The sequence below is a fragment of the Gymnoscopelus braueri genome (assembly GCF_963280865.1).
Source record: "Gymnoscopelus braueri genome assembly, chromosome: 5".
Lineage (NCBI taxonomy): Eukaryota > Metazoa > Chordata > Actinopteri > Myctophiformes > Myctophidae > Gymnoscopelus > Gymnoscopelus braueri.
In genome coordinates this window covers 1,703,094-1,715,220 of record NC_137606.1, presented here as the reverse complement: position 1 = coordinate 1,715,220, position 12,127 = coordinate 1,703,094, and the positions used below count along the sequence as shown (strand labels likewise).

At 41.1% G+C, this 12,127-nt stretch overlaps 1 protein-coding gene across 1 annotated transcript in view; it reads left to right on the top strand.

Moving 5' to 3' along the window:
* sptbn4b (spectrin, beta, non-erythrocytic 4b) overlaps positions 1–12,127 on the top strand; it is a 148,311-nt gene that overhangs the window by 22,312 nt on the left and 113,872 nt on the right. The window contains exons 2-4 of the mRNA XM_080428827.1: positions 2,675–2,832; positions 4,219–4,370; positions 4,952–5,125. Of these exons, the coding sequence (XP_080284953.1) occupies positions 2,688–2,832; positions 4,219–4,370; positions 4,952–5,125 (471 nt within the window). The 5' untranslated portion in view covers positions 2,675–2,687. The remainder of the gene's footprint in view (positions 1–2,674; positions 2,833–4,218; positions 4,371–4,951; positions 5,126–12,127) is intronic.

The following is a 12,127-nucleotide window of genomic DNA, read 5'->3' as shown; positions in this document are numbered from 1 at the left end:
TTACTTAAGTAAAAGATGCGAGTCCTTTTTCCACCACTGCGTATTTGCATGATTCCTTTGTGAATTCTGGCCATAGTGTTTTGCTATTGGTCTGTATTGTCAGACATTGGATTACATGTCTAGTTGTCTACATTTCTAAAATTCTACTTGTAAGCTCAGGTGCAGTATCCACAATTTTGTTAGATTAATAACATCAAAGACATTATTTTGAGAAAGAACACGAGAGGACAGGAGATGGCTGGGGGTCTGTAAATGATAACAGTAGCCCATACTGTATGACAGTTGTTCTTATCACCAACAGTGATGATGCTATATATAAGCTGGCTGGCTACACCCAAGGTTGGTTGTACTTCAGTTGTAAGTCAACTAAACTTTGAGTTTTTAACATATTAGGACTACCTGCTATCTATACATAAACCCGGTTAAGACATTTTCAACCTTGAGGCACTTGAGACATGGATTATGCAAAAGGTGGCTCAGCCCATGTTAGGGTTAGGGTGGTACTAAGAAGTTGTATGCATATACAGTACGTAATTCTGAAAGACCATGTACATCATTTGACAGAATATATCAAGTTTATTCATGTTTATTTCGGATATATTTCAGTTTCCATTTGACTTCAGATAGGTCAGATGACATTTTAGATCAAACTAGACTCACGTCGCCATTTTCACCTTGACATTTTTACAACTTTAGTTTTCACCTCACATCCTCTCCTGCGTGATTGTATACCCAAGGTGTTAAATAAAAGGGAGAAAAGTTATTTTTAGCATGCTTTTGTCTGTCACTGTATCAAACAGGAGAGAGGAGAGAAGTAAATAGCCCAAATGTTACTCTCTACTTCAAAACATTCAATGACTCACTGAGATTCTATTATTAGATATTGTATGGTTCTGATGCCAAGCTAGGATGAGTGGTACATGATTCATGAATAGGAAATTTATTTTTAGTTGAAGGGGAATGTTTTGTTACTTTTTAATTGAAAGTGAAGGGGGCAGTGTGCGGGAGCCCTTTCTTCTATGCCCAAATTAGATTATGCAAATACAGTGCTAGAATACCGTAAGTAAATATTGCAATATCTATGAAGAAGAGGCTGTATAGACTTGATTTTAATCATTTTCAGTTACTAGTGACCAACAACTAAAGGGGCTTGAAATGAATAGAGATGTGAGAGCGTAATGCAATACTCACTGCTTAATTTAAATGAGGCCCAGATTCACAGATAGAATATTAAGAAATTAATGACAATGAGCTGGCTTCTCATTTTAAATAAGCCATTGTGCTTTTATGAGCGATCCAGTTTAGTAATAGGCTCTGTATGCCATATTGTAAAGATACTGGGCCTCTTCCTTACTTCCTTCACAGGTCTTACCAATTATGCTATGCTAATTAAGGCTCTGTTCCATTCTGGTCGAACAGAGTCAGGGTGCTGATATTCTCCATGTTGGGGTTCCAAATGGGTGTTAACTTACGGGTGTGTAACTGAGAGTTATGGCGGTAAGAAAGTAAGGAAGAGGCCCACTTTCTTTCCAATACGACTGCTGTGCATAGAGCCTATTCAAGGCTTCACAGGGTGAGTAATTGGTAGAAAAACTTCATTTTGGGGTTGAAGTATTCCTATAAGACTCAAGGAGGACCCTGGGCAAAATATCTTTTAGGGCACCCACCCGGAACGGTCGGCACACTAACACACTACTCGAGTTGTGTGGATCAAGAAAACATCTGTAGACATTTTATCGTTCAGTATTTACAGTCTATAACCGACTATATTTACATATTTATTTGTAAAAACAAAAATGGTTTTGAAGAAAATGTAAAATGGTGGAAAATGCAGTGTCTACCTTATTGGCCTACTGGCAGTGTGGGTGAAAGGTTTGATGCTGATTAGTCCAGCAGTTATGAGCCTCAGATGGTTTACTGGATAAAGACTGAAGTTATACATGCTATTGTTCACTGAAAACTTGTCTTGGAGGGTAACGGTGACGCAGTCGGTAGCGCTGTCGCCTCACAGCTAGAAGGTCCAGGGTTCGATTCCTGCCGGGGACGCTGTGGGCGCTGGGGGCGTGTTCTCTCCTCCGCGTCATCAGTGCCCATACCCTAGGTGGGGTTGGCGAAAGGGCCTTTCTGTGTGGAGTTTGCATGTTCTCCCCGTGTCCCCTAGGGTAGGTACCCTCACAAAAAACATGCAGTAATCCTGGTCTCTATACTGCCTCCCCCTGGTCAGCCGGGGCGCCTGATGGAGGGGAAAGGAACTTGTTGGAATAACGTGTTCCTTCCACGCGCTACGTCATACCGGGGAAACTCCCCCTGTCAGGTGATAAGAAGCTCACTCCTCATGCATTGAAGTTTCGGGAAAGTAGCGCCCAGGATCACGGCTTAGGCAATTGGCACTGGGGGAAAAAATGGATTACAAAATCGTGGGTTAAAAAAAAAGAAAATATGTCTTGGATCTAAGCTGACCATATTTGGGTCTATTGAGTTTATGAATGAAGTATTGAAGCATCTTTCATGGTTGTTTTCCAGTAATATCTGATCGTATATCTGAGTATTTGCATGTCTGATCTTGATATGTGTGTACATGTATATGTAAAATATAACTGTGTTTAATTATGTATCTCTGATTGTGTGTGTGTGTGTGTGTGTGTGTGTGTGTGTGTGTGTCTGTGTTTTACAGGGTGTTGGGCGCAATGGCCAATGCCTCTCCAGACCTGGACAACGCGGAAGCCCAGCGCCAGTTAAACAACAACAACCGACCGATAAGTTCAGGGCTCTGGGAGACAGAGTGCACGAGCGCCAAGCTGTTTGAGTGCTCCCGTATCAAGGCCCTTGCAGGTCAGGAACACGCACGCACGCACGCACGCACGCACGCACGCACGCACACATAATAATAAATTAAATAATAATACAAATAAATAATTAGACCTATTTTCAGTGGTGGAAAAAGTACTGAAATGTTTTACTTAAAGGTAGGGTAAGTGATATTTTTTGGTTAAAACAAAAATTATTTTGTTAAAATGTTAAAGCACTATATTCTGATAGTAATCATTGCTATAGAGTGTTTGTTCAGTAACAGGAGTCTCCCCGTCTCTCCAGCTCTTTAATAAACAGAAAATACATTTTCCGGTAGGTGTCAAAATCTCAGCCAATCAGGAGAAAGCACAGATTTTTAAGCTTAATTTTTATAGTGTTCCAGTTCCAATTTTGTCCGCTCATTTCTTAGTGTCATCACTTCCAATTTCACTTGTTTAAACTGTATCCTGATTGAGTTCTCTGTCCTGATTGGATAAAATTGGAAATGAAACTGAAACTGAAACGAAAATGCATTTTCTGTTTAATAAAGAGCTGGAGAGACATGGAGACTCCTGTTACTGAACAAACACTCTATAGCAATGAGTACTATCAGAATATAGAGCTATTTAACACTTATTTTAACCAAAGAAAATCACTTACCCTACCTTTAAGTAAAAGTATCAATACTGCAATATAGAAATACTCTGTTACAAGTAAAAGTACGTAATTCAAAATGTACTTGAGTAAAAGTTAAAAAGTATTGGCATCACAATCTACTTAAAGTACCAAAAGTAAAAGTACTAAAATGTTTGAAAATAGCAGATCTACAAGCCCACAGCGCGTCGCATCACGACGCGTTGTGAGCTTGTAGATCTGCTATTTTTAAATAGCCTATGTATAAAATAGGGCTAATGGGGTTAATGTATGTTTTATAATATAATAATTTATATCTGCAAAGTAACTAGTAACTAAAGTTTTCAAATAATTGTAGTGGAGTAAAAGTACAATATTTGCCTCTGAGATGTAGTGGAGTAGAAGTAAAAGTACTGAAATGTGGAAATACTCCAGTAAAGTAAATTACCTCACAACTGTACTTAAGTACAGAACTTGAGTAAATGTACTTAGTTACTTTACACCACTGCCTATTTTATCCCGCAGGGGAAATCCAGTTTTATAGCTTCACACAGCTGATTACTGCCCATGTGGGAGCAGTTAGGGGTTAAGTGTCTTGCTCAGGGACACATTGCCCTGGCCGGGAATCAAACCCAGGACCTTCTGCTTCCCAGGCGGGCTCTCTATGGCCGACCCACAAGAACAAAATGACACGTTGTGATTCAGACATAATCCATGTTTTGACCCCTTTGGGATGATTTATCACAGCATTATACTGGATGCCAATAAAGTGGCTTGTTTTGATGTCTCTTCCAGAGGAGAGAGATGCTGTGCAAAAGAAAACCTTCACCAAGTGGGTCAACTCCCACCTGGCCAGAGTGTCCTGTCGTATCGCTGACCTCTACAATGACCTGAAAGATGGATATATGCTCACCAGACTGCTGGAGGTCCTGAGTGGAGAACTATTGGTGGGTATACGCACGCACGCACACACGCACGCACGCACGCACGCACGCACGCACACACGCACGCACGCACGCACGCACTCACTCACTCACTCACTCACACACACACACACACACACACACACACACACACACACACACACACACACACACACACACACACACACACACACACCGTTATCCATTTGTAACTCTGCGTGTACAATGTTTGGTTAACACAGTAGTTTTTACAGTGTACACAACGCATACAGTGTACAGACTAGTGCAAATATATCAATGATTCTATCGATTACTTTTTCAATTAATCAAATAATTGAGAATTGTGGTTTTCTATATGATATTTTTATATATATTGCACAATGATTTCGTGCAGAAATTGTGAAAATAGTCGATTGTGAGCTTGTAGATGGACACTTTTTGTTTTGAACTTTTTAGAAAGTTTTCACCTATAACGATATGTCCAAAATAGGAATCGATTATTAATTGATTATTTTAGTAAATGATCAATTATCGATTTTTGGGGATAATCGTTAGTTTGATTAACTGTTGCAGCCCTAACTTTTTGGTGTGACTCTACCTCCTAGCCACGGCCTACGCGGGGCCGTATGCGGATCCACTGTCTGGAGAACGTCGACAAGGCCCTTCAGTTCCTCAAAGAGCAGAGAGTCCACCTGGAGAATGTAGGTTCTCATGACATCGTTGATGGGAACCACCGCCTCACCTTGGGTCTCATCTGGACCATCATCCTACGCTTCCAGGTAAATTGCACAGAGACACACACACACACACACACACACACACACACACACACACACACACACACACACACACACACACACACACACACACACACACACACACATTCTTTCTTCTTTCTTTTTCCTTTATTTATTCAGGGAAACCCATTGAGAGCAAGCTCTCTTTTTCAAGGACGCCCTGATAACAAACATTTGAATCACATTACGATGTCACAACACACACACACACACACACACACACACACACACACACACACACACACACACACACACACACACACACACACACACACACACACATGCACACACGCACACACACACACACACACACACACACACACACACACACACACACACACACACACACACACACACACACACACACACACACACACAGTGGTGGAAAAAGTACTCAAATGTTTTAAAGCATCAATACTGCAATGTAGAAATACTCTGTTACAAGTTACAATTCAAAATGTACTTGAGTAAAAGTATAAAAGTATTGGCATCAAAATGTACCAACAGTAAAAGTGCTCATTATGTAGAATGTCCCATTACAAGTTTTCAAATGTATAAAAATCGTTTGAAAATATCAGATCTACAAGCTCACAATGCGTCGGAGCCTTGTAGATCGGCTATTTTCAAATGGCCGAAATGTATATAGGGTTATAGTGGTTAATGTATGTTTTGTAATAATAATCAAAATCTACAAAGTAACTAGTAACTACAGTTTTCAAATAATTGTAGTGGAGTAAAAGTACAATATTTGCCTCTGAGATGTAGTGGAGTAGAAGTAAAAGTATTGGAAATTGGAAATACTCAACTAAAGTACAAATACCTCAAAATTGTACTTAAGTACAGTACTTGAGTACATGTACTTGTTACTTTCCACCACTGCACACACACACACGCACACGCACACACACACACATTACATTTCAGAACATTATAAAATCACTTGTCTCACATGGTCGACCTAGTGTGCATCAATTCCAGCCCCAGGGGGTCTGAATCGTAAGTCAGCATTTTGCCAGAGAAAAAGTCAGGTAAGCCTCTGACTGGCTAGCCTGTAATGGAAGTCTGTGGTTGGTCTTAGGAGGTCCATGTTTGCTCAATTCATATGTCTGTCAAGCATGTTTCTTTTTGTCTTAGGAGCGTTTTTTAAAGACTCTATGTCCTATGACATTGAAATCCGCGTGGCTTTTTTCTTATTTATTGTGCTTCGATTGAGATACAGCAGTATCCGCCCTAAAAATGACAAATGTTTTTATATCTTAGTTACACCAACATTGTTCATTTGAAGTTGTTTATGCTTGTTTATTAAGATTATAATGATTGCTAGTGTCATTTTGTAGCTGCGGGGCTGTGAGCAAGACAGAACCAGCTGTTCTGCCTAGATTAAATTCATGGTACATAGGTGATGACTGTGTAGAACTAGCAGTTGTAGATCAGCCGATGCGTACATAGATAGACAACTAAACAACATACAATTATAATCTATCCCCAGTGTTGAGTGAGCAGGGACCACAGTCTCTCACAGCTTATTTGTAAACAACCTACTCATTTTAGCTGATAAATAGGTCATGCAGTTCATTGTCTCCGCCAGGCCGATAGGCATGGCGAGAGAGTATGTTTTACCCCCTGTCCGTCCGTCCGTCCGTCCGTGTGTGTCCGTGTGTGTGTCCGTCTGTCACCAGCTAATCTCCGGCACCGTTGGCCCGGTCGCTCCCAAACTGTGCACACACACTCCCTGGATGCCAATTCAGAACCTCTGCCCCAAAATTTTCACATGGGCCTGTCATAGCGCCACCAGGAGGCTGGTTTTTGAAAAACACATTTATTTACTGTACTCCTACAGATTTGGTCCAAACGTCACGCGATTGGCTTCAATTGGCTTCCAAAGTTTACAGGATTGGTACATTATGAACAAAATGCCTCAAATCATGAACGCAGCATGCGATTTCCGTGAAATTTTCCACAGAGATTCCCACTTGGCCCAGGAAGAAATGCCACTTGAAAACGTTCACATCAGCCCCATGGTGGCGCTATAACAGGCCGATTCACATTTTTAGCTATAACTGCACCAATCTGTGTGAAACTTTGCACCCACACTCCCTAGAGGCCAAGGAAAAACCTTTGCCCTGCATTTTTCACATATACCTTTTAGAGCGCCACCAGGAGGCTGAGTTTTGTAATACAAATTTTTTGCTCTTACTCCTTCAGATTCTGTCCAAAAATCACGCAAATCGGTATACAGTATCTCTATAGTCATGTGATCAACATGGATGTGTCCGATATTTCATATTCCATCCGACTTGGCTAACATTGCCTTCCAAAGTTTGCAGGATAGGTCCCTTTTGAACAAAATTCCTCAAATCATGAACGCAGTGTGCGATTTCCGTGAGATTTGGCACGCACATTCCCACTAGGCCGAGGAACAAATGCCACCCTTTTCACCTTGGCCTGTTATAGCGCCACCAGCAGGTCTAATTTAGCAAACCACATTTTTGGAACAAAATGCCTCAAATCATGAATGCAGTGTCCGATTGTCGTGCAAGGCCTAAGAAGAAATGGCACCCTTTTCACATTGGCCATTATAGCGCCACCAGGAGGCCATAATAACCTACCTGACCTGGCGGAGACTTGTGCTCCGAGGAGCACTTTTTCTAGTTTTTATTATTATCACATGGTCTGCTTATTGAAATCTTTGTTCATAAAAATGCGCCACTTGATACAGTCAGTTTCTTTTCCTCGATGGCAGACACAAACATTGACACCGGTTGACAGGCTGTCACTCATAACTTTTCTTCGGAAAGGGAGGTGATGTAACTACAAATTGACATCATTACGAACTTCTGATGGCCGGTCTCAGAACCTTTTCTCAGAACTCAGATGTCATGACTGTTTAGTTCGGAAAGCCTGTCCAGAGTTTTTCCCGACATTGAAATGACCATGTATTGGCCTTAACGCTTCTTCTGACATGGGAGATAGTTTACAGTATGTATTTTCCTTCTTTCCTCCTTGTTGGCTGCACCTACTGTACTTACTGCATTGCTGTTGAACCCATGACAACCGTAAAGAATACCTCCTTGGTTAGTTATTGAAATAAGGACCGACTCAGAAATAGCTGACAGGGGATTTACTTGAGCGTATATAGACTGTCAATGCTACAATTACATTGACACTTGCTTTGCTATTGGCTATTTTGTCTATTTTATGGTTTGTTCTCGTCTGCAATTTGAGACATGAATTGGCTGCTGGAACATCCATTTTGCTCTGGATGTCCAACTGCCAACTGCTCCAGTGGTTGTACTGGGAAGCTCCCAGGTATGAATATGTCTTTATGTGTGCAGTGCAACTGTCTTTTCCTGCCACAACTACTACCCACAACCTGTGTGGATTTTGTCGACTAAAACTATGACTAAAATGATCGTTGACTACCTTTTTTCACTGACGAAAACTAAATAAAAACTAAATAAAAACTAAGCTACGATGACTAAAACTAAGACTAAATATATTGACAATTTCTCCAACAAATAAAAACTAGACTAAAATGTTAGTGAGGGACTAGTGGAGAAGAGATCCAGTAGAACTAAAAGGCAAGTCATTTTATGTTTGGTTGCGCTCGGGTGTTGCGCTCTGAAAATAGCCGATCTACAAGCTCACAACGGGTCACACTGCGACGCGTTGTGAGCTTGTAGATCGGCTATTTTCAGCATGCAACCAAGTGTAAAATCAGCCATTACGATACCATCAAAGCCCGCCAAAATACATTTTAGTCGACTAAATCAACTGTAGATTTAGTCGACTAAAACTAGACAAAAACTAAAACATTTCAGATGACTAAAATATGACTAAAACTAAATGGAATTTTATTCAAAACACTATGATTAAAACTAAATCAAAATTTGCTTTCAAAATCAACACTGCCCACAACCTGTTATAAATATCAGCATGCTCTCTTAGCCACCTCGCTCTACAGTAAATTCCTCAGTGTTCCTTTATCCATTTACAACAAATGTAACCAACGTCCATTTGGTTATATTTGTACACTCTCCGAGTTGAATTAACACTTGGGATTTTACACTGCAGTGAGGGGAATTCCTACGCTGTTGAAGGGCTCTGCAGTTTGCATCAGTGTATCCATCGTTAATGTGGGGAGGCTGTCAAAGTTACCGCATCATCATTGTGCGACAGCGGCAGTTGGCAGATAAAGCGTGAATGTCACTGAGGGCCCAGCAATGGCTGTTGCTTGCAGACTAATCTTCAACAAGGACGCGCACACTCTCTCTCACGCATGCACGCACGCACGCACGCACGCACGCACGCACGCACGCACGCACGCACGCACGCACGCACGCACGCACACAAATCCGCCATCTTTCAATATCGCATCATATCGCGTTTGTCAAAAACCCATCCGCTTGTGTTAAGATAAATTCTTTCTGACACCAGCAGGGGTAAAACAGCGAAACTACAGGCCATTCATATGAACTGTCTCTTACGTATTGGAGTCAATGTAAAAAATCTCAAGCTGGCCCCTTGGCTCATACAGGATCTAGGACTGCCATGTAAATACATCAGCAAGCCTAATGTACCTCTTTATCACACTCCAATGGTCTGTGGCACGAAATGCTTGTTTAGCATTATTTTTCAGCTGCTTCTGTAGCATTCATGGTGCATAGTCGCTTAATAGTTGTTGTCCCTTGGGAGTCAGTATTGTCATGCTAAGGCATAGGTACCTGCGACCAAGCACATTTGCTGCTTGCAATTACTGTATTAGCTCAAGCTTTGTTGGAGCTGTGAGTGCGCTACGTTAGCCCTCTGGTCTACTCTGAAGTCAACTATCTAGCAGGCTACGTTGAGACAATAGAGCAGTGCTAACATACTAATGTAGGATGACAGACAGCTCTTACCATGTACTATGCCACAAGAATTAAGTTAGTAATGTGGAAATGTGTGATGAGTGCTAGCTTTAGTCTTGGCCAGAGTCCTGCTCAGCTGCTCCCAAGTGCCACCGGTCCATGGCCTCATCAATTTTGCATGGGCTGAAGAGCAGTAGGCTACAGAAGAACAACATATTTTGATAGGGATCGGCGGCCAAAAACATCATTTTGGGTGGTCCTTGACAAGAAAAAGTTTGAGCACCACTGATATAGCAACAATAGTTTTTCAGAAAATTTAAGACATTTGCTGAGACATTTGACAGTTACAAATGTTCGCGTCAAAAAAAATATATTCAAAGTATGAGCTTGTAGATCTGCTATTTTTGAATAGCCAAAGAAATCTAAAATGACAGAGATGCGTTCCCGGATTGAATGGGTTAAGACTAGAAGACTTTCTCAACCTAAGACGTAAAATAGAGTGCAGCACAGTGGTACAGTATACTGTACAGTATCACTCTTTGTGTATCACTCTACATCACACTCTCCTCTTATATCCTTTATCCAAGGTTCTAGGGTTCTTACGTCTTGTGTACGGGTTCATAAGAGTAAAATTAGAACAAGTTGTTTGTTCTGGTTCCTCAGACATTGTAGCAGCAATAATAATAATAGTAATAAAAAACATACTATATACAACAAGACGGAAATAAAAAAAGGATCATCATATTAGCAGCGTTATTAAGAATAGTTTGTCCATTCGTCTTATCTATTATTAAGGTGCTTGAAGATGCTGTGTGCAAGGTTTATTGTTTATTACGGATCCCCATAGTCCTCACCACAGTGAAGACTACTCTTCCTGGGGTCCAAACATTCACACTTCACAATCCAAGGTTCTTACTCCAAGGTTATAAACATATATTTGCATTTCCCAAGCTTATTTTTAAATTTTTCCTGGCTTGTTTGCTCATACAGATTGTCCGGGGGAAGTAGCTGTTTATCCTTATCCTTTCTTTCCTGCCACATCCCATCTCCTCCACCTTGTTTCCCTCCCTCCCTCGTTCTCTCCCCATCTCTCGTTCTCTCTTGTTTTCTCCATCCCTCTCTCGTTCTCTTTCTACCTCCCTCTCCCGTTCTCTTTCTCCCTCCCTCTCTTGTTCTCCCTTTTCCTCTCTCTCTCGTTCTCTTGCTTCCTCCCTCTCTTGTTCTCTCTTTCCCTCCCTCTCTCCCTCTCTCCCTCCCTCGTTCTCTCCCTCCCTCCCTTTGTTATGAAAGTGAGTTTTCTTTGCCCAGTCAGCAGCTAGGGCCTAGCCACTGCAGTAGCACCACATCAAGGGACAGAGAGAAAAGAGGGAAAGAATAAAAGAAGGAAGGGGGGAACATATAGACACAAAGGAAGAGGTAACACTGCTGTATTTATTGAGTGCACAAATAATAACCACAACTGTTATTATTTGCCATGAGACTTCACCTCATAGTGTGGTAGTAGTTCCTTGTGCCTTTCGATTGTGCTGCTGAGAGAGAGAGAGAGAGAGAGAGAGAGAGAGAGAGAGAGAGAGAGAGAGAGAGAGAGAGAGAGAGAGAGAGAGAGAGAGAGAGAGTCTATATGGTGTGGCTTATTGTTTACATTGATACAATATGAATAGTTTGACTCTAGAGTGTTATACATCCATTTTGGATTATTTCGTTTTTCTTGCATAGAACAATATATCTAAAACTGGTGTAATTAATCTGCAATATGTAATATTTTAGTCACAGTGACAGCATGAGGCTAAATTCAGTTAATTTCATAGTTTTATGTTCACATTGTGGAATGTCTCATTTTGATGTTCTCAAATTAACCTGAATTGAGACATACATTTAAATTAGTCAAAGAAATGACTGCGAATACTAGTCTGCTAACTCCTTAACCACTAGCGCCCTATCTATCTTAAACTTAATCATATATTGCACAAAAATAGCCAATCTACAAGCTCACAACGTGTCACATCACGGCATGTTGTGAGCTTGTAGATTAATTTAGCAATTTTTGAAGAAAATCCCCTTTAATGATATGCCCAATGTAGGGCCCCCAGGGTGAAAGTGGTACTGGTTAACCACAGCTGTGCATCCATGTATACAG